The 22,650-nt window shown below is 37.9% G+C and overlaps 1 protein-coding gene across 1 annotated transcript in view; it reads left to right on the top strand.

Annotated features, from left to right (window-relative positions):
• Window positions 1-22,650, top strand: part of THSD7A (thrombospondin type 1 domain containing 7A) — a gene marked incomplete at both ends in the record, with an annotated part of 363,343 nt that overhangs the window by 318,714 nt on the left and 21,979 nt on the right. The window contains 4 exons of the mRNA XM_080936262.1: window positions 11,697-11,875; window positions 15,513-15,646; window positions 19,893-20,046; window positions 21,770-21,914. Of these exons, the coding sequence (XP_080792388.1) occupies window positions 11,697-11,875; window positions 15,513-15,646; window positions 19,893-20,046; window positions 21,770-21,914 (612 nt within the window). The remainder of the gene's footprint in view (window positions 1-11,696; window positions 11,876-15,512; window positions 15,647-19,892; window positions 20,047-21,769; window positions 21,915-22,650) is intronic.

Here is a 22,650-nt window from a genome sequence, read left to right as displayed (position 1 = left end):
ACAGAGTAGCAGATGTTCTGTTATTTGAATGTTGATCCAACTCTTAGTTATACAAAAAGTGGTTCAGGGAAGATGGAGAAACTGTCGTAACTGTAAAAATATCCTTCCCTGCAAATGTATAGATGCAGAGTCTGCATTTCAACAAGAGCATAGGTGGCCTCTGCTAAACAGTCATAGACTAAAAAGTAGTACCACACTGTATCAAGTGTATCTCAGGGTACTGAGGATAGAAAGGAATCAGGAACTGTCAGAAAGGAACTGCCCTCCAGAGCCTTAGGTGGGTGTTCTGTTAGAGGCAAGAGAGTTTACACCTCCACACATCCATACATTGATAACCAATCATGGAAAGTTTTGATGGGTATGACAGTGGGCCTGTTAAAGGCAGGCTCCTTAGCCATCTTCTAGCCATCTGCTGGCTCCTAAATGAGCTTTCATTGGTTAAACCATTCCAAATATGTCCCAATACACCTTTAGAATTTTACTGTGACATTTTCATGCATAAAGAAGAAAACTCTTAAAATCATAAAAATAACATACGCCTGAATATCCATCAAAATTCACAATGTATCTGTCAAAGCATTGAAAGAGGAAAGTGTTTTCAGCTTAGCTGGAGCAATGAGAGTTTGCTCCACATTATATGCTGTTCTTTCTGTAAACAAAGAGAAAGTTACCTTAAAGGTGTCAGCCACATTTTACTTGGACAAGTCAATACTCATGACCCAGTGCCTCCCTAACCTTCGGTTGCTGTGTGACCTCACACGGGCATTCAGGTAGCTGACATGTTTTGTAGATTGCATTGTATGCTTTCATTTCATTTGCTTATTCGTTTATTAGATTTGCTTTCTGGCACATCAAAGCTAAGTCTCTGAAAAGTTTCTCTATAAGCTTCATTAGTGTGATGTTAATTTCATCTTGACATTAATTTTGAAAGAAGGCAATTTGTACTATAGCATCTGTGCTTTCTCTCCTTGCTTTACGGTGCTAACAAACAATGAAAACACAGAAAGGGACACTCGGCACTGAATGGCTTTAATAGTTGATTTCACAAGCACCTATGGGATTTACAGCATGCATATTCAAGTTTGAAATTTTGTGAAAACTGTCATGACAAACGAAGTTACTCATACAGAATTGGGAATCAGAGTAGCTTGGGGTACAAGACCAGTAATTAAAAGAAAAACAAATCCTTAAAATGTATGAGTGAAACAAATTTTATATTAATTCAAAGTATTTTACAATGCACAAATACCAAAATTTAGATGAATAGAACTTGAGTGTGTTTATAAGTGATTTGATATTATGAGTTATGCCCTTTGGTGGAAGCATTTGTCATTATTATTAACACCTTAAGCATCCGCATTTCACCAGCCTCCATCAGCCTTAATACTGAAATGACTTCAAACCAGGTTTCAATGGCTGAAGCAAAGGGCTGTCAACCCCAGCCATGGTCTCCTAGGTGAGGACCTCCAGAGCAGGTGTTTCAAGTGTGATGCTGCTTACTGCTAAAATGTGTGGGAACAGAAAGACTCTCAAGCAAAACCTAGAAGAGAAAAACATGTCAGATGAAGAAAATGTTAGTTCAATACCCAATTCACATAGGTTCCAGGCTGAGAGTTTGTGCGTTACAAATGACTCAAACTCAAAACATGCCTGATTAAAAAACAGAAAAGTAGGTAGAAGAGATTTTTTTTGCAGATAGTACAGGTGAACATTCAGCGGAACAGAACTGAGATGTATTACTTTCATGATGGGATTCTAAAAAGGACATAGGTTTAATGCTACAGGTTACTTAGAAACAAAATTGAGTAAGAAACTGTTCCTGTCATGGTGAGCACATATCTTCCAGTAATGACATGTTTCATTAAATCAAGCAGAAGAGGCAATGAAGAGAGTTTTATAAACAGACTCCAATGGAGTTCTAACATTCCCAAAAGCCTTTTCAGCTATGAGAACTTATTTAATCCCTTTCAGAGTTTTTAACTTCTCATTTGATAGAGTACACAAACAGTATTGCTTTTATGCAGGTGGTCAAAAGTACACATCTGACTCTCTCCTGGGACTATCATGATTCAAACTTGAAGAGTCAAAAAAAAAAAAAAAAAAAAAAAAAAAAAAAAAAAAAATAGGGAATCTCAGGGAACACCAGCACAAAGAAAGAACAATAATACAGGTGCCAATTCAAGTTGGATGTGGACTCAGCTCTGTACTCCCCGGGGTCCCTGTAGGCAAGAAAGCAACTATCTTTGCTGTTTCCTGTATGAATGCTTGTTCCTTAGTTAGGGTTTCTAATGATGCGGTGAAATCCATGACCAAATCAACCTGTGGAGAAAAGGGTTAACGCGGCTGAGATTTCCACATTGCAATTCATCATCAATGGAAACTAGGAAAGGAACTCAAGCAGGAACCTGAGCTGATTCAGAAGCTATGAAGAGTACTGCTTATTGGCTCGCTCCTCGTGGTTTACTCAGCCTGCCTTTTTTATAGAACCCAATGCCACCAACCCAGGGATGGCACCACCTACAATAGGCTGGACACTCCTCCATTAAGCACTAATTAAGAAACTACAGCATCATTTCTTGATATCTTTGAAGGTAGAATAACCTTTTCACAGGAGTCGCTTAAGGACACTGGAAAACACAGATGTTTACGTTACGATTCACAATAACAAAACTACAGTTATGAACTAGCCACAGAATGCTTTTATGGTTGGGGTCAGTGCAACATGAAGAATTGTCTTAAAAGCTCACAACATTAGGAGAGTTGAGAACCACTGCCTTCCACACTTACTTAGAGCCCGATCTAATACAGACATTGTCTCATTTGAGGCTCTTTTTTTCCCCTGTTGACTCCAGCTTGTGTCTAATTGACATAACACTAGCCAGGAGATCATCTCTCTGCTTGAAAATGTGCTTCCACAGAGCTCCTCAGACTAGGATGTCCAGTGTAATCTTTAATGACCTCTGCGTGGTCGGATACGTTTTCTGGTTTTGAGATAAACATGTTCCACTGCTTAGAGTAAGTTTAACAGTTTAGAACAATTCACTCTGCCGAATAATAAACCAAGACTACAGAGACTGTCTACGGGTGCTGTCTGCCACTGAATCTTAATCCTCTTTCTGTTAACCTTTGACCTCTCATTGTTTCTAATGTCATACAAAGGGAGCAAAGGGACCTTCTATGGGACATATACAGTGAAAATTTGGGTGACATTCATGTTAATTTATTTCCTTGCTTCTTTTTTAAAAAAAAAAAAAAACTTTACAAAACAAAGATAAAAGGAAAAAAATTTAAACATTTTTTTTGCATAAATATAAAAATACATTTTTGTCAGTGCTTGGCTTTTTTTTTTTTTTTTTTTAAGATTTGATACTCTGCATTAAGGTCTTACTAGTTACAATGAGCAAAAAGTACATGTAAACAGGATGTAACCCGGAATTAGTCAACGTTTTCTTGGTGTGTAAGGATTGAGCATAATGTCTTTTTTTGTTTGTTTTGTTTTCTTTTCTTTTTTTCTTGAACTTCACACAGTCTGTGAGTTGTTTCTGGGACAGTCCGAGCCTCTGGGGTTAGCATCCCACTATCTGTTCTTTTGTGACTGGGTTATCTCATTCAGGATGATATTCTCTAGATGCAACCATTTTCTTAAGATTTTGGTTAAGTCATTGTTTCTGGTGGCTGAGTAATATTCCATTGTGTAAATGTACCACAATTTTTGTATCCATTCATCTTCTAAAGGACATCTGGGTTCTTTCCAGTTTCTGGCTATTATAAATAGAGCTGCTATGAACATTGTGGTGCATGTATCTTTGTTGTATATTGTAGTGTCTCTGGGGTATATGCCCAGAAGTGGAATAGCTGGATCTTCAGGTAGCACTATGTCCAATTTTCTGAGGAATCACCAGACTGATTTCCAGAGTAGTTGTATCAGTTTACAACCCCACCAACAGTGGAGAAGTGTTCCTCTTTCTCCACAACCTTGCCAGCATCTGCTGTCATCTGAGTTTTGGATCTTGGCCAATCTGACTGGTGTGAGGTGGAATTCCTTGCTTCTTTATTGTGTGTATGTAGGGGGGAAGGATGTGCCACAAAATGACTGTCATCAAGTTATCAAAAGATAACATAAAAACGAGTTCTCATTTTCCATCACGTGGGCTCCCAGGTTGGAAGTCAGGTTTTCAAACTTGGAGGCAAGGATTATGTCCTGCTACTGCCATCTCCCTAGCCCCAGTTGAGTTTTTTTGTATAACAATAACTACAGAATTGTTTGGTACTTGTTACATTATATCACACCTGGGAAATATGTAGAATTCTTTATTTGAGTCTATGTAGAATTCTACCTTGTTTGTACATGGATATACCTAAGCAAATCCAGATGGATTTGGTTATTGAGCAGACATGGATAGAAGTAAGATAACAAGCCCTTCAGCTTTTCTAATGATGCTAAAAACTTCCTTACTGTGCATAAGTGCATAGCACATATGAAGAGCTGTACCTACAAATGTATCTGAAGTTTGTTATATTTGCCTACATTCTTCACTATGATAATCAATTGCTCGGTGTAGATTGAGCTTGAGTAAAATGTTGAAATATTAAAGTTTATATATATATAGTTTTATTTTCTATAATTTATCAAATTACCAGATTTGAATATGTAATTTACAATTATTTTGTAATTTACAAAATAATATTTTCAGATTTTTCATTCCCTGATAAAAGCCTACTTAAATTAAAAACCTGGTTTTAGTTGCAGTCATATGCAGATTATACATACATACATACATACATATACATAATACATACATACATACAAAGAGGTTTTTGAGTTTTCTTTTTAGAGCAATCCTGATGTTTCAGAGACTGCACTGGAGTGACTCATTCACAGAGCTGTAAATCATACAAACCAATACGTTCTATGTGCTTTCAGAATGAATTATTTAATCATCCGCAGTGCACCTTTCAGGAACATAATTTACTAATTGTGAAGGTTGTTGACAGCTCCTTTATCTGCATGTTTATAATTCAAATGAATGATGTGATTGTACAGGTCTCAAAGGCAGTTTGTCCTGAGGCTGCCCCTTGAAGCCTCTAGTAGTCTGTGGGATTTTTTTTTTCAAGCTGAAGCAGTAGTAAAAAGATATAAAGGCTTCAAAACATATGATCAGAAGTCTCAGCTTGATGTTCTTGAGTATCAAAATTGCTGTCGAATTGCTAAAAGTGTTACCATCCTAAACATTGTCGTTGATTTTGTTTTAGCATTCCTCAGAAACCATAAATTGCAATAAGTTGCCAGCAATTTATTTAGCCTTAAAATGCTTCAAATGTTCCATCTCCTGTGATTGTTTGATGTTAATTGCCCCCCAATATGATCTTAGTAGGAGAGGCAAGGGAATGCTTATCTGGCAGTTCCCTGGCAGCATTAAGGATTTTAATAGTGCTAGAAAAACACAAGAGGAAATTATTGAATGCGGCTACACATTGGGAAATAAAAATAAGAGACTGAAAAATATATTCTGCTGTTGTTTTCTCTTTATCTTATTTTATAATTTGTGTCCTTTAAAAGTTTGATAGCAGTTTTTTGAAACGTTTTCTGGAATATGTTATTGGAAAAACAGACATAAAACTTTTATACCTTCTTTTTTCGTAATGCAGTCTGAAGACAAAACATGTTCAATCTTTGTAGAACAAAGGATCTGGACTTTGAAAAATTTCAACCCAAAACACTGACCGTGGCTTGTTTCCCCCCTCAGACTGCAGTTAAAATCAACATGAAGTCATTCACTTCAATTTACTAAAATAATAACTACACTTCTTAAATTTTTAGTAAACAGTATTTTTAAGTATCCACTCAGTTCTTTGGTAGACTTTCTCCTAGATGTTTATGAATACATCAGTAACCTTCAGAGTCAAGTGTATATTCATAGCAGTGTTACCTCCTCTGTCTGTCAGCAACAAAGCTCTCCAAGGCTTTCCATGTACATCTGCTCTCCAGAAGATGATCTTCCATCCTTCTTTTGACAATATTTATCATGCCTAACTCTTAAAAATTATTATTCTTTAATCTTTTTGTTTTTAACAATCCAGGCCTTATTTCCCTTCTGGTCTGCCCTCTGTCCTTTCTTCATTCCATACCTCCTCCCCAGTCTCTGAGAGGAAGTCCTGGCCCCCACCCTCACCTCACCAGACCTCCCGGCTCCCTGGAGCCTCAAGTCTCTCGAGGCCTAGGTGCATCTTCTCTCACTGAGCCAGACCAGGCCATCCTCTGCTGTATTGGAAACCTCATATCAGCTGGTGTTTGCTGTCTGGTTGGTGGCTCAGTGTCTGGGAAATCTCGGGTCCGGGTTATTGGATACAACTCCTACAGGGTCACCATCCTCCTCAGCTTCTTCCAGCTTTTCCCTCGTTCAACACCAGGGTTTCTGGCTTCTGTCCATTGGTTGGGTACAAATATCTGCATCTGACTCTTTCTGCTGCTTGTTGGGCCTCTCAGGGGGAAGTCATAATAGGTTCCTGTCAGTAAGCACACCACAGCATCAGTAATAGTGACAGACCTTGGAGTCTCCCCATGAGATAGAACCCAAGTTGGGGCCAATCACTGGACCTCCTTTCCCTCAGGCCCTTCTCCATTTTTGTCCCGGCAGTCCTTTCAGACAGGAACAATTGTGGGTCAGAGTTTTTGACTGTGGGATGGCAACCCCATCCCTCCACTTGATGCCCTGTCTTTCTCCTGAAGACGGATACTCCAAGTTCTCTCTCCCCACTATAGGGCATTTCATCTAAATTCCCAACATTTGAGTCCTGAGAGTTTTTCACCTCCCAGATCTCTGGTACATTCTGGAGTCCTCATACTTCCAACCCACTGAGGTTGCCTGTTTCTATTCTTTCAGATGGCTCTCAAGGCTTTACTAGTTCCCCACCAATACCTGATCACGTTCCCTTTTCCCCTCCCTGTTCCCTCACCTACCCAGGTTCCTCCTTCCCTCGGCTTCCATGATTGCTTTCTTCTCCCTCCCAAGTGGGACTGAGGCATCCTTGCTTGGGCCCTTTGACTTGTTAACTTTCTTGACTTCTGTGGATACTGTCCTGGGTATTCTGTACTTTTTGGGGCTAATATCCACTTATTAGTGAGGACATACTATTTATGTCCTTTTGGGTCAGAGTTACCTCACTCAGGATGACATTTTCTAGTTCCATCCATTTATTTGCCTACAAAACTCATGATGTCCTCATTCTTAGTAGCTGAATAGTACTCCATTGTGTAAATGAACCACATTTTCTGAATCCATTCTTTCATTGAGGGACATCTAGGTTGTTTCCAGCTTCTCGCTATCACAAGTAAGGCTGCTATGAACATAATGAAACACATTCCCCTATGGCGTGATGGAGCATCTTTAGGGCAGATGTCCACGAATGGTATAGCTGGGTCTTCAGGTAGATCTATTTCCAGTTTGCTGAGAAATGCGATTGTACTGTTAAAACTGATTCATACCTTATATACAATAAAGTAATATATTGTATATGCCCCATCACATCTGTTTCCTCCTATGAATACATATATCAAAGTGAATACTTAACTGACCAAAATACATGTACTGACAAATTCATAGCAGATGTTACCTTCCTATTTAAAACTACTTCAATGCTCACCAACCAATAGACTAAACAAGATATAACACATTTCCAAGGCAAAATACAATGCATCCTTTAAAATAATCTCCAAAAGCATATAGGATATGCAGGAAGCTCACAATGCAACAGGGAGTAAAAAAGACAACTACACATGAACAAATGCTGTAAGTTAATTAGCTTTCTGTTGCTGTGGAAAGGTGTGCATGAAAACCTCACACATGAACAAATGCTGTAAGTTAATTAGCTTTCTGTTGCTGTGGAAAGGTGTGCATGAAAACCAAGGAGGCTTTATCTGGCTTGCAGTTTTAGAGTGGACTGCCTTTTTATGTAGCTTTGTAGTTTCTTCCTGCAGTTTGCAGACTGTGGTGGTAAGGGAGAGCAGCTCTGTATTCACCTGCTTGCAACCCAAGAGGGGCAAAGAGATAGATACAGCAAAAGCACCTCTTGGCACAGCGTTACATACACCCCAGCTCCAACTTTCTGTCACTTCAAACTATGAATCTGTCACTGGGCCGATTCATGAAGTTAAAACTGACGCATTGTCATTATTTGTGAAAGGTTGGCTCCACTAGCTGGAACCCATGATGACATTCTGGGGACACTTTATATCTAAACTACAACACTATGTGATTCTAGTCACATTATTTTTCTTAAAGTAAAAGTATCCTGCATTATAAGATGTGAAAATAGTAAACGGCATTTTAGTAATAATATTTTTGCCAAGTAAAACAATAGTTCTGCTAATTAAAATGACATTGTTGCTAAATAGAATAATATCTTACTTAGCAATCAGAGATTGATTAAGAATGGCACTCAAAAGAGGAGTCTGGAGTCTCGGTCTCCTAAGTGTCTTTAATGAACTTGCGCAAATACACAATATTTGTTGTGTAGCTGGTATTTGATTAGAAAATGTAAATACATGGATAATCTATCAACCTATGAAAGCTCATGTACAGAAAGGCATGCTAGAAGGCTGCCCTTTCCTCTAGACTTTAGTAGTTTCACCAGGGCCTGGCCACAGTGTTTCTGGCGTCAGTGCTAGACATGCAAATGGGTGTACAGCATGTACACCTGAGGAAACCTAGGAGGGCTCAGGAGCTCTGGGGGATGCATCAGAGTCAAAATCTCAGCAGGAAGTACACTCAAATTATACTAAAGCAACCAGGGAAAGTATGTGAGGAAACTCTCCATCTTACCTTCAAGCTATATATGTATCTATCCTTATCTCAATAATAATTTTTAGTTTAAAAAAAAGAGGAGAGTTGAATGAACACAAGAATTTATCCTCATCCTGAAAAACCAGACGTAGTCCGAAACACATTTTTCAGAAGGTCTGTAGTGGAAGAAGACTATGCTGTTAAAAAAAAAAAAAATTCCTAAACAATTTGTGAGGTAATGTTTGAAAGTATCACACAAAATATAAGCAGCATTTTAGTATAACTCCAACCTTACGCCATTTGGAAACAAGATTACATACTAAACCTGACATTTTCGTTTAAAGATTTTCTGATTGGCTTGCCTTTGAAGATATCAATAAGTATTGTTCACTTTAAAATCTAATTAAAGCATACAGATAAAACACTAATAAATTATCAAAATTAACTTAAGACATGAAGACTACACAGACACCAAACAGAGTCATTAAAGGAAATTACAGACCCAAATGAATGGGAAGAAATCCCAATTACCTGGACTGTTACCGTAACAAGGGGCTACAGTGGAACAGACTTGAAGTGATTCCCATTGTAATCCCAAATGCCATCAATTGCAGAAAATGAAGAGCTATATTAAAATGCACTTGATATTATGAGTAAGTAAAAAAAAAAAAAAAAAAAAAAAAAAAAAAAACGAGTCAGTATTGAAATAGAAAAAAATTTAAGATATTCATATTTTCTGATTTTAAAACTTTCCCTAAAGTTATATTTGTCAGGTGAGAGTGGGACTGGATAAGAAGAGAGACAGAGATAAATGGAATAGATGCTCGGATGCAGAATACATCCTCCCTTTAAAGTGGAGGGCAGAAGCTCCAAGAAACAGGTCCAGGCTGGCTCAGGAAGCTGATGGCTGATGCCACGTCATTCCATGTGTTTAGAGGTGACATCAGCACTGCACACAAAAGATGAGGCTGGGCCCGATAATCATTAGCAACTTGTAACCAAAAAACAAAGTTAAAAATTATGGAACTTTCAGAGACAAAATAATACAAACTTTTGTGACTTTGAATTACACAATAATTTCTAGACAGGAAACCAAAACCTTTTTAAAAAGTGGATTTCATCAACATTTAAACCGTCTCTTTCAAGAGCACTAAGTTAAAAAGTTGAGCATTGGGACCTGGAGGGATGGCTCAGTGGTTAAGAACACTGCTCTTCCAGAGGTCCTGAGTTCAATTCCCAGCAACCATATGGTGGCTAATAACCATCTATAATGAGATCTGGTGCCCTCTTCTGGCCTGCAGGGATACATGCAGGCACTAATAAATCTGAAAAAAAAAAAAAACAGAATACTCACAAGTCCAGCTAGGATTCAGAGAGGTTAGGGCATTCACATACTGCTGCAGACTGTAATATTGCACAGTTACTTTTAGTATTAAGAATATTTCCTTGAGAAGAATTGGAATTACCTTATGAAAGGATTACCCCTTTCTTAGGCATATACCTGAAAATAAAAAAATGAAACCTTTTGTACATGTACACTTGCATGCAAATGTTGATAGCTGTGAGAATAGAGTTATAAAAACAAAGGTTTGTTAAATGATGAAGAGTTAAACAAGTGCGGTATATCCATGTAATGGAATACTATTCAACCTTAAAGAATGAAGTACTGCTCGAAACATCAAACTAAAGGAAGCTGTGAATACATAATGGTTCACTAGGTCTCATTTATATGAACTACCAACTAAATGTCAATTTCGTACAGTTCCATAATGAATTCATACCTGGCGACTAAAGAGGAAGGTGAAAGTATATATATTGACTGACAATAACCTGGACAGTTTCAGAAAAGAAGCTTGTTTAAAAAAAATGTTTAAAATTCTAAAATGTATTTGGTGGTAACAACTGTAAGACTTAGCAAATGTACCCAAAAAATTCAAATCATGAACTGATTTTTAATGTTATATGATTTTTTGTCTCAGCTTGAAAGGTTTACAATCGACCCATTCCTTCACAGACTATAGAATGGGAGAGTCACGCGCTGACGTCTGTGGTGCTGATGTGAAAATATGAAGCTGATTGATCGTGACTTCTTCTACAGTCCTTACTACGGCAGGAGGACAACCTCTGACTAGAATAGTTTCGCATCTGCATCTAGGAATAACTTGATATCGTGAAATAATTAAGTTGATAGTAAAGAACTAATCAAAGAAAATCTTATCCTTTCCCAAATCAAATTCATCCACTGATGGAATGATCCTGCACTAGCCCCGACCCTGTGCTCTAAGACTTGTCTATCATCGGTCCGTGTTTCTTGTTTCTGCCTACTACACTTATAATTAATTGCAAGAGAGTCAAATGGACCCAAGATGGGGTGTGGTTTTAACAGTTCCTGCTCCTTGGAGCTATGAGGTGTTGCTTACATAACACCCTTCAGTTTCCCTCCTCAGAACTGATCTCTAGGAAGCGGAAAGGAAAGGTGCTAATTTAAATGGATTCTTTTGCATGTTTACTTTTCTTTAGGAAGAATGCTGGCAGGAGGACTCACATCCCTGCCTGTGTGTGGCATTCACACATACAGAGTCACACAAATCCGTGTTAGATTTTTTTTAACTGCATTCTGGCAACGCTGAGACAGAGATGGTGAGCCCGATAGGCTACTGTCAATTAAACAAGAGCTGTCACTAAGCAGAAACACGGTGGGCATGAATCCTAAGCAGATCATATGGCCACTACTTAGCGGTTATTTTAACACAGTCACAGCAGAGATGTGTCATTTCCCTGCAGATTTAAATGTGAGTCCCTAAAGATGCTGATACCTCTGTGTTCGTGTGCTCCTATCAAATGGACCTTCTAAATGAGCTTGGAATGGTGCGGGTTGCAAACTGGCTTCTTGTTTCGTTTTCCTCTGCTCAGGCTACATAGAAGAAGCCTGCATTATCCCTTGCCCGTCAGACTGCAAGCTGAGTGAGTGGTCCAACTGGTCCCGCTGCAGCAAGTCTTGTGGAAGCGGTGTGAAGGTCCGGTCCAAGTGGCTGCGGGAGAAGCCTTATAACGGAGGAAGGCCTTGCCCCAAACTGGACCATGTCAACCAGGTATTTTTACTAACGTCAAATGCATTAAGAGATTGCTTAGACTGCCAAGGATCTGTTATACTATAATTTCTCAAGAATGCACAAAAATTGAATAATCGCTCCTGAAAAAGAAACTCGATCAATTGTATTTTCATAAGGTCTGAGTAAACCGCACTGAAATATACAATCTCGAATTATGCATATAATCTCTGAATTTTCTGGGGATTCAGAAAATTCATCTAGATAAAATACAATTCCGTGCAGGTGAACTGACACTTAAGTCGTGAGGAATGTCAAGACATTAATCTGCCATACAGTCGTGTCTAACTGCTCTGATGAAGTCCCATGATTCTCAGAGGTTCCCTAGACAACCCCCCCCCCCCCCCCGCGAAAGAGAACTCAGCAACTGAGTCAAGAGAAAAGCAAAGCAATGGCTTGAATGTGCTCTAAAAAGGGGGGAGTGTTATTTATTCATTTCAATCTAGTTAGTGTAAAATAAATGTAAAACGTGTCTCAAAGTTCAAACACATGCACACACACACACACACACACACACACACACATGCTTACTTCACTCGCTGCTGTCAGTGGTTGGTATTCTGTATTCTGCCGGAGATAAAGAATAAAATGGCTAATGGCAGAATTGTGGTTAACTTAAGTGAAACAGAACAGACAATTGTTATCACAGTTGATCGGCATGTAAATTAGCAAAGAATGGATTTTCCAGAGTGTGTGCAGATGTCATGGTTTGAATCTGAGCCATGATCCAATGAGTATTTAAGTATGTAAAGCTGTTTCATGTGAACACAGCCGGTCTCGTTTTAACCTCAAACCACGCGGTTATCTGCCGTTTTCTTCTGATTGAACGAAGATTTCTGGGAAACGCAGAATCACACCGTCCGTATAAAAAGGAAACTTTTAAGTACATAAACATGAGGGCATTGAAGAATTAAATTACAGGGAAAGTACATTTAGCCCAGTGGAGAGAGAATAACAAACTCTTCTACCGCCCTCTGCTGGCAGCTGAGCATCTTGTATTCATAAACTGCAAGTGCTCATTTCCAAAGAAGAAATCCAGTGCAGAGTTGTAATCAGGTGGATATGAAACATAACAACGGGAGTAACACACTCGGACAACCAGAATGCTTGTCTACAGGTCCGGGCATCCTGAATTTCCAATGCCAAGTTTAATATTAATAAATGATGGCCCACAGTCCTATCAAAGAGGAAGTATATATGTGTTCCATATGGCACATGTGAGTGTGTGTGTGTCTAACTAGTCACTGTGCAATTTAAACATGTCACATTTGCCTGAGCACTTTTGTTTTCAAAGACACATGACCCTGTGCTAAGGTGCCTGTACTGACTCATTTCCTTTCAATGTGACCTCTCTCAGAACCTTCAAGACAGATTTTCATAAGCACATTTATGTACTGGTTTTCAGTTCATTAGTGGGGTATATCAAAATAGTAGTAACTGAAAAATCAAAGGCAAACCAAGAAAAAAAACAGATAGTTATGTGTCAAATTTTGCGCATAATGTTTTACATAAAGCTTATGAAGAGGGATTTAAATATCGATAAAATACTCAAGAAAATAAAATATGCAAAGTGCTGTGTTATTTTGTTTATAAAATACAAACCATGCAGATTTTGACTCTAATTAAAACTCCTCAAGAAAACTATAGCAGTTTGTTGACTTGAAAAAATGGTCTCTCTGAATGTTTCCGCACTGACGTGAAGCCCCCAGGTCCTTTTTTCACTAAAAATGTATGCCAGGATTAAAGCAGGCTGGTGGATAGAAGGACCGGTAGGTGGGCTGATATATAGACAATGGTCCATACTTCAGTTGACTCGTAATTATTGGCAGTCACAGCTCAGTTTGCAGTGGCAGGGGCTCTGAGATCAACTCAGGTTTTGAAGTGTTGTCATCCTGTGTAAGCAACCTTTCCTGGGCCGTGTAATCTTTCTCTGCTCATCTTACGTTTAAGTCGTGAGAAATGATTGACTTATCCTGCCTAAAACCTAAGAAATACATCCTAGGCTTTTACTAAATCAATGTTTTAAAGTCCTTATAACTGAAATGTAGAATATGAGCTCTGATCAAAATAGCTAACATTTTCACACTTCTCTGTTTCTTGTCTTTTACTCCGTTCCCGGCAAACACCGCTCCAGGCACAGGTGAGCATCCTTATCTTTCATTTCCTCAGAGTTCTTTTTTAAAAAATTATTATTTTCTCCCCTAGGTTTTTCTCTTCCTGTTCCATTTAATGCCCTGGGACAGTTACTAGGGCTTCTTTATTGACAGGGCCTAAGGAAACAGGGTGAGGTGACTAGTCTTCACCTATCACAGTTTAATGCTTCAAGGAGAGAGGTATGGTGGACTGAAATGGTTATTTGGAGACATTGGGAATTTCGATGAAATAATTTGCATTTATCCCCCAACAATGGGGACTGATCATCTATCAAAGGATTAAGAAAAAAACAGCAGGGCACCTCCATTTTGATTTTTCTGTTCCCTGGGACTGATGTGGTATTGTTTAACCATGTGGTAATAGTCCTGTTTTAACTCATCTTCTTAATGGGGATATACTGGCTATATCATTAGCTACATTCTTATTCCAATAGTGCATAAGTTTTACACTTATTTGGGGGTTATTCTATTTTATCTTCGTTTTTGTTCTCCAAGTGTCCAAAAGATTTGCTCCACATGACAGTTTAAATCCAATTCCTGGAATTGATTACCTAAATCATTTATAAACTAGTGTGTGTGTGTGTGTGTGTGTGTGTGAATAGGAAAGTGAATTATATTTTCACATATGAGCATATTTTAAAATATTTTCCTTTGACAGTTATATTCTTGGTTGTAGTAGATTGTGATCTATTTATTTTTTTTCTACTTATTTTTCTCACTGAGAAAACTGCACGAGTGCTTTATTGTCCTAGAATTCCTGAAGCGAACATATTACGTTGCCTTTGGAACTGAAAGCTTTGTGTACAATAACCACAAATAGTTGGATGTGTTCTGTCAGGCCCTTGGTGCTGACAGCTGTGGCGGTGACTATGCATCATGTAAAACTAATTCAGGACTTGTTTCCATACCTCAAGGGATCGAGGATTAGTTCCAAGATGGGCTTATTTCCACCTATCTGTCACTTCCGTTTCTTGTATGAAAAAAATTTTAATTTTTACAACTATATGCATTTATATGTACAAAGTGTCTAAATAATGTTTATCTGGAAAACAGACACGTTGATTGTATTGATCTCATTCATTCATTTGATAAATCTTGACTAAGTGTTTAGCACATGAGTGCCCTGGGCTAAGAATTAACGATACACAAAACTTGAACAAAATAGATAGTCCAAAAGATTATACTTTAGTGTGGAAAGGTCAGTTTATGGAAATAGGTTGCAATTCTGGCCCAGTGGGTTAGAAGATCCACTGTGTAAAAACAGACAAACGGTGCGGCTCAGCCCATCGTCCTCCTTTTGACCAGACGTCTCAGGATGCTTTCTTCCTTCCTACTTGAGAGCACGAGCAATAACGGGGAGAAACGGAAGCAGATGAGTGAGGTAGTAATTGTGGTCGGACACAGTCTTCCGTCCACCCTCCCCCACTCTCATTCCACTACCTGAGATGACCAGGCGTGTGTTTCAGGTGTATGAGGTCGTCCCTTGCCACAGCGACTGCAACCAGTACATATGGGTCACAGAGCCATGGAGCGTCTGCAAGGTGACCTTTGTGGACATGCGAGACAACTGTGGAGAGGGCGTGCAGACCCGAAAAGTGAGGTAAGACCTAATAGAAAGTCAGAGGAGCAACCGGGAAGCCATCTCCCAATTCCACAGGTGACAACGTGGGACAGCTCCTGTCTCTGCTGTCCTGACAACTTTCATTAGTTTTGGTTTTAGGGAATCTGGGTTCTTAGAAATTAAGACCCTCTATCACATACAGAAGTTTGTGTATTCTAGTTCCTGACACCAAAAAAAAAAAAAAAAAAAACTTCACTTTAAAATAGTTTTTAAAAATTATATTTGTTTTTGAGATTAGACTATGATCGCATGCCTCCTTGTTTCCTCCCTCCAGGTTCTCTCCCCCAAGTATAACTCCTTGCTTTTGAAAATCTATGGCCTCTTTTTTCATTAACTTTTGTTATATTCATGCATGTATATATGTAAATTCGAATATAGATAGAAATATAGATTTCTAAATATATAAATACAACCTGCTAGGTCTGTATGTTCTCAGGGCTAACCGTTGGAAATGCACATTGAAATCAAGCTTTATGGGTGTGGTGGTTAAAACTCAGTGACCTATTAAAAGCCAAATATTGTTTCTTTGTATATAAGTACTTTTGTGTGTGTGTTCATGTGTGTTTGGAAGCCAGAGATCAACATTAGTTTTTTTTTTTTTTCTCTCACTTTATTTTCCTTACTTTTTGAGCTAGGGTCTCTCACTGAACATGAAACAGGCCAAAATTTCCTGGGGACAATCCTGTCCCTGCCTCCTAAATACTAAATTACAGATGTGTGCTGTCGAGCCTACTAATTTTGACATATGAGTGATGGGAATTGAACCCATGTTCTAATGCTTATGAGGCAAACCCTTTACTTACTGAGCCGTCTTCCCTAAAACAAAAGCCAAATATATTTCTGAAAACATTTTCGAATTCCCTACTTTTGTTCCTGTGTCAACCTGCCTAATATTTGAATATTTATTCTCCTTCGGGAAGCCTCCCCCGAACTATGGCCTCTCACTTATTCTAATACAGTTGTTAGAGCTATGGCCTCTCACTTATTCTAATACAGTTGTTAGAGCTATGGCCTCTCACTTATTCTAATACAGTTGTCCTGCCTGGTAGGGTAGCTACGGTCAAGTTTTAAATATATTTCTTTATCCACATTGTTCATAAGTGTAAACTTTCCACAGCCATACGTGGCTGTTCTGTTGGGCAGTAGAGATATAGAATATTCCTTTCACCACAAAGGGGGCAAACACAATGATAGTGCGGAACTTGACATCAGTGCATTCTCATCTATAACTTAGCTTATCTTGAATTTTAGAAATACGTAATGGTATTTCCTCATTTATTTCAGGAGAATGCTTTTTATTAACGTTAATATCATAAAACCTTTTCACGTAAAATATGTGTAACCTCGTTTCCAATTAAAAAACCATTTTCTGTTTGTCTCAAATACCCATCTGAGGGCTCCACTTACAGTTCCTATGGGTCATAATAAAGGGAGAATAAAAATGATGACGGGGACAGAGATAATGAGGAGAACAAAAATGGAAAGGAAAAATGAGAGTGCCTCTTCTTCACACTTCATACACACATCCAAGCTAAAATGGTCCCCTTCAAACTTGAAACTCATATCCTTAGGTGAAGCATTTGCTTCATTCAGTTGCTTGTTTTGTTAGTGAAAAATTGTTGTCTTCCACATTCCCAAGCACATTTGCGACAAAGTAACATATTGAGGCTGATTCAATAGAGAGAGGGGTCAGTATCGATCCTGACCTCTGACCACGTAATGATGTGCTTGTTTCTTCCTGACTGAGTGGTCCACTTCTCAAACTCTGTCCTCTGCTAATTAGGGTCAGTATGTCCTGCCTCCATACAAATACGGACTGACATTTTAGAAGAGATACGTCTATAAAAGAACAGGTTTGCATGTACCCGTTTTTCAGTCCTCTTCATTAGGACAGAATGGCCTGTAGGAAAGTGGCTAGAAAAAATGCCTCTTCCTAATCAGAATTCCTTCCTTCCCCACTTCCTTCCCTCCTGCCATCTTTCTCCTTGCTCCCTCCTTCTCTTCTTCCTTTTTTCCCATCTTTCTATTCTTCTTTGCTTCTCCTAGGACTAAGAATTGAGCCTGGTCCTCAAGAGAGTAGGCAGAAAGAAAAGGTCAAGCTGTGGACATCATGTTTGTTTCTATAAATTTTACTCATGTGATGGCAATAATAATAAAAAGAGGTGTTTCAGTTGCGGTTACTGCAGCTCTTGTTTCCGTACAGATAGTCCACCTTTTATTCTTCTACCTGTTCCAAGTCGGTCACCTCTTCACCTCCAAAATGGCCATGTACTCTGTGTTTCTACTGTACATTAGTCTTCTCAAAAAAAGTACTCTTGCTCTTCGGAAACGTAGGAAGACCAAAGCTATGAAGAAAACAAATTCAAACCCTTTTTCTTTTGGCTTCAGCTTGATCCAAATATTTATTCTGAGTACTAAGCACCAAAAAAATATTGTTAATGTCAAATAAAACAAATACACATCCTGGTTAGTATAATTTGTCCCTATTTCGGGGAATGAGAGTATGTTTAAAATAATAATCTGTTTTAGAATAAATCAAGTCTGTTAAAAAGAAGCTACCTTCAAGTGCTAGATTTGAGGCCTATTATTTATTTTGAGGTTTTTTTTGTGCTATTTATAACGTGCAAAATTAAGAAAGATTTTCTCATTAAGTTACATGTACATAGCTACCTATTAGGGTATTGAACATCTATTTTAAAACTGAATCAATAGGCAATTTTATAAGTTAATCCTTGTGTAGCATCAATATCTGCTAAGACTGTGATCAATTGTGCCTCTTGAACACAGAACTACTTGTCCCATCCCTGTATTCATCAGGAGATAGTCAGAAGAACACTTTAAATGTGACAGAACATAGGACACTTCTTTACACAACTAAAGTCCTTTCAAAGAAATTTGTAATATAATTTTTTCAATGTTGAAATCACCAAATATCTATTGATTCATTTTTATGAAGTGATTTTTAAAAAACATTACAGAGTTAAGCATTTATATATTTTTCTAAATTGCTTAGTCAATCAATATACAACTAATGACAATCAATATAGAAATAATGACAGCTTTCCAATCTTTCAATGTATCTCACTTGACAGACATATTTATTTTTAAATTTTGTGTCACTGTAAAAACTATTTTTATAGGATTGTTTTAGAGACACGATGTTCTTCCTCACTGTAAATCTCAGAGAAAAGATGGGACGCCAAGAATATAACTGTGACATGACTCCACCGGCTGCTTACAACACCACAATGTCCCTGAGGGGTTCAAGAGCCCATCTTCCTTTTCATCTTTTCATAGGCAGCTTTCTTACCAGACACATTAATTTGGGTGACCTTTCCTACATTATAAATTAAGGATCAAGGTTTTCTCTCCCACTACTAAAGTTCACAGAGAGATTATTAACTACAGTTATAAAAAAGCCACATTAATTAGCTTCTCAAGAGGATTTCTTGACTGTTCATAATGAAATAATATCAGCAATGGTTTAAAATTGTTCTAATATAAGAAGAAAAACTAACAATTAAGAAAAAAGCTAAGATAGAAAATCCAAATAGCCACATTTAGAGTTTATATATGTGTCTCTGTCTGTGTGTTTGTGTGTCTGTGTGCCTGTGTCTGTGTTTATGTGAGCTTATACACCAGAGTGCCCATGTGGGAAGAAGACAACGTGCAGAGATCATTTCTTTCTTTTCTACCATGGGAGTTTTAGGGATTGAAATCAGGTCACCAGGCTTGATTGCAAATGCTTTTTCTCACTGAGTCATCTTGCTGGCAGCTAAGATTACTTTTTAAATGACAAAACAAACTGATAAATGCCTTATCTTAGAAATCACCTGATGAAACACTTTGTGTGGATAGCACACTGTCCCTCAACCTCTGTCATTTATCAGCTGCATCTCCTCTGAGAACCTTTTAGGACCAATTCTCATCAGTTCTGTTTTCACATACCGGTGGAAAAGTCACTTCCCTTACAAAGAAACAAGATAGCATTTACTGATGCACTGAAATTATCCAATTAAAATATTATGACTATTCATGTGAATATATGTTCTTTCAATCTTAGAGAAATACTAGCTACATGTTGGAAGACAAAGTTTCTTGTAACCTTTCCCATTGGGAGAATGTTGTTTGTCAGATGATGGCTTTAATGAGAACCAACATCCTGTGTGGTGGCTGTCATTTTACTTGACCTAGTTCCTTTGCTAATATGCATGTTTTCTCTTAGATGCATGCAAAATACAGCAGATGGCCCTTCTGAACATGTGGAGGATTACCTGTGTGACCCAGAAGATATGCCCCTGGGCTCTAGAGAATGTAAACTACCATGTCCTGAGGACTGTGTGATATCTGAGTGGGGGCCCTGGACCCAGTGTGCTTTGGTGAGATTATAAACTATTTGGATAAAATGGAGTTTGCTTAACTTTTGTGAGCCTTGTACACAAAGCAAAGTGTGCTTCCCTGGTCACTTCCTTGTATGGGTAAGCCATGTAAATTCAGCAATGTTTCTACAACAGGAGTTCTTGCAAACTGTTTACTCCTTCTCAACCATGCTTCTAAACCAGCATATGATTTCTTCAGCAGGCCTTAGAGATTACACAGTATGTGAAAAACTGCAGTGACCATAATGATTCTCTTTAGTTAAGATAAGGAAAGAATGGAAACCTGGTGAAGGTACTTTAATCATGTCAGTTTGATATCCCTTGAATCCTGTAGAATCTGGTTAATCTCAATGGGAAGAGCCTCTTTCACACAAGGAAGTGCTGCAGGAGGAATATTGACTCTACAACATAAATGGTCTTGAGTAAGAGTGAGGAGGAATAAGGTTACACATGCTGGTCCTCAGGTATTCTTCTAAGATGGTTGAGTGTGGACAGTTTTAATTCTTCAGCTGAACTACATTCTAGAAATTACAATGATGGAATTGTTGTCATTGGAGATTCTATTGGAAGAATATTCAGCTATTATAAAACAGGGGCTGTTAGAGTTGGGCTGCTTCTTAAATTCCTTAATTTCAATACCAGGAGCCACGAAACAGAAAATGTGTCCATCTGGGTTCAGTTTTAAATAACCTTAAGTAGCCATCTTAGAAAAATAAAATAAAAAAAACCAAAGTTCCACCATGTGTAACAAGAAATAGTTTGTGAAAAATATTTTGTTTTCTTGAATGTTCTCCAACAGAAATTTTGGATTGAGACTAAAACTCAACTAGTTGACTAGGTGTGCCCCTTAGACTTTATACATTCAGTCTTGACTCATCACCCAGGAAATCAATAAACAAAAACCAAACATTCATTGCATGCCAAGAACTGTGAAGTTCAAAGAGTGTACAGTCACAGAAGCCAGGCGTAGTTCAGTGTAGTCTGGACACAGTAGCAGGACCGTTACATAATTTGCATTCTCTCGGTACAATAAGTATGTCTTCAGTGGTGTGACAACCACGCAGCGAGAGCAGAGGACAAAGCAATAAACTATTTCAGGCCTAAGAAATCCAAAATTGTTTGTCCCTTTGTATCCTTAGAAGCCAGCTGTTTTCAGAAAGATCTGTCAATAAGATAATAGGCAGCCACCATGTAGATGCTAAATTGTTTATATGAGGATATGCATTAAAAACATGAAAGTCGCTGATACCTTGTTAGTTATTTCAATGGTTTAAGTTACACACATGCACACACACACACACACACACACACACATGTTTTAGAAAACATCAAGATATAAAGAATATAAATATATAAGGAATAAAATATTGCAAAGATTAAATTCATATATATATGTGTGTGTGTGTGTGTGTGTGTGTATTTAAATATATATGAATCATTGTGGCATATGGGATTAGCATTCCATGCTACTAAAAGTGCCCATATTAATGTGTTTCTCTAGGTGTGAAGTAATAATTTAAACATCTTCTAGCTAGGATGGGACAGCAGACTCTGTCAGTGCCTACATTTTATATATGGGAACTCTGAACTCAGAATCATAATGAAGTTAACTTCTTGCTTAAATTAGTTCACCGACTCAAGTGCTCTAATTCAGCTCCAGAAGCATGCTGGCTGTTGTATCACTGAGTTAACCTTTCTGAAAAATGGTATTGTTCTTTGTAAGCCTTGCAATCCAAGTGGTTCAAGGCAAAGGTCAGCTGATCCCATCAGACAGCCTGCTGATGAAGGAAGAGCCTGTCCTGATGCTGTGGAGAAAGAGCCCTGTAACCTGAACAAAAACTGCTACCACTATGACTATAACGTCACAGGTAAAGCCCTTCATTACGTCCTCATAGATTCTGAGGCTTCTTTCCATAGGAACCAACTCAAGGCATCCTCAACAGCCTAGGCCAGCTCCCCCTGTGTGTCATTTAGAAACACAGCTTACACTATGAGAAATAATCAGTATTACATGACTGAAGTAGTTATCTATTTATTTTTTTTTAGAAAACATCAAGATATAAAGAATAAAATATTGCAAAGCTTAAATTCTTGAAGTATGTGATAAATATTGCAAATGATCCTTTTAAAAACCTCCTATTTTGGGATTATGGAAAAATATTCTTTTTATCAGATGTTTGATTATTACCTCTACATCAATAATTTTTATGGACAAAGGAACATTTGTAAGCAACATGAACATGATGTAAAATGTCTGTATTCTTGAAAATAAGGAAAAAAAATAGATGTGATAAATTGTATTTGTTTCTTGAATTTCATTTAGTATCATCAAAACATACACATCAAAAATATTTTATTGGTTCATATGGCTTGATAGAATATTAAAGCTAACTTGGATTTTTTTCCTAGTTTTTTTTCATGTTGAAACAAGTTCAAGAAATTGAAGAAAGGTACATAGTAGTCACACTAGCTCATGTCTCTTAGTTCTCACTACAGTTTGCCACAAAAAAATCAAAGTTCTCTAGGGTACATTGTACTTGCCTAGAAAAACATTTTTAAAAAAATGCGTTTTGTAAAAGATACAAAATAAGGGAATTTAATAAA

Source organism: Micromys minutus (assembly GCF_963924665.1).
Source record: "Micromys minutus genome assembly, chromosome: 23".
Lineage (NCBI taxonomy): Eukaryota > Metazoa > Chordata > Mammalia > Rodentia > Muridae > Micromys > Micromys minutus.
The sequence above is the reverse complement of the archived record's forward strand: the minus strand, read 5'-3'. Positions and strand labels throughout refer to the sequence as shown.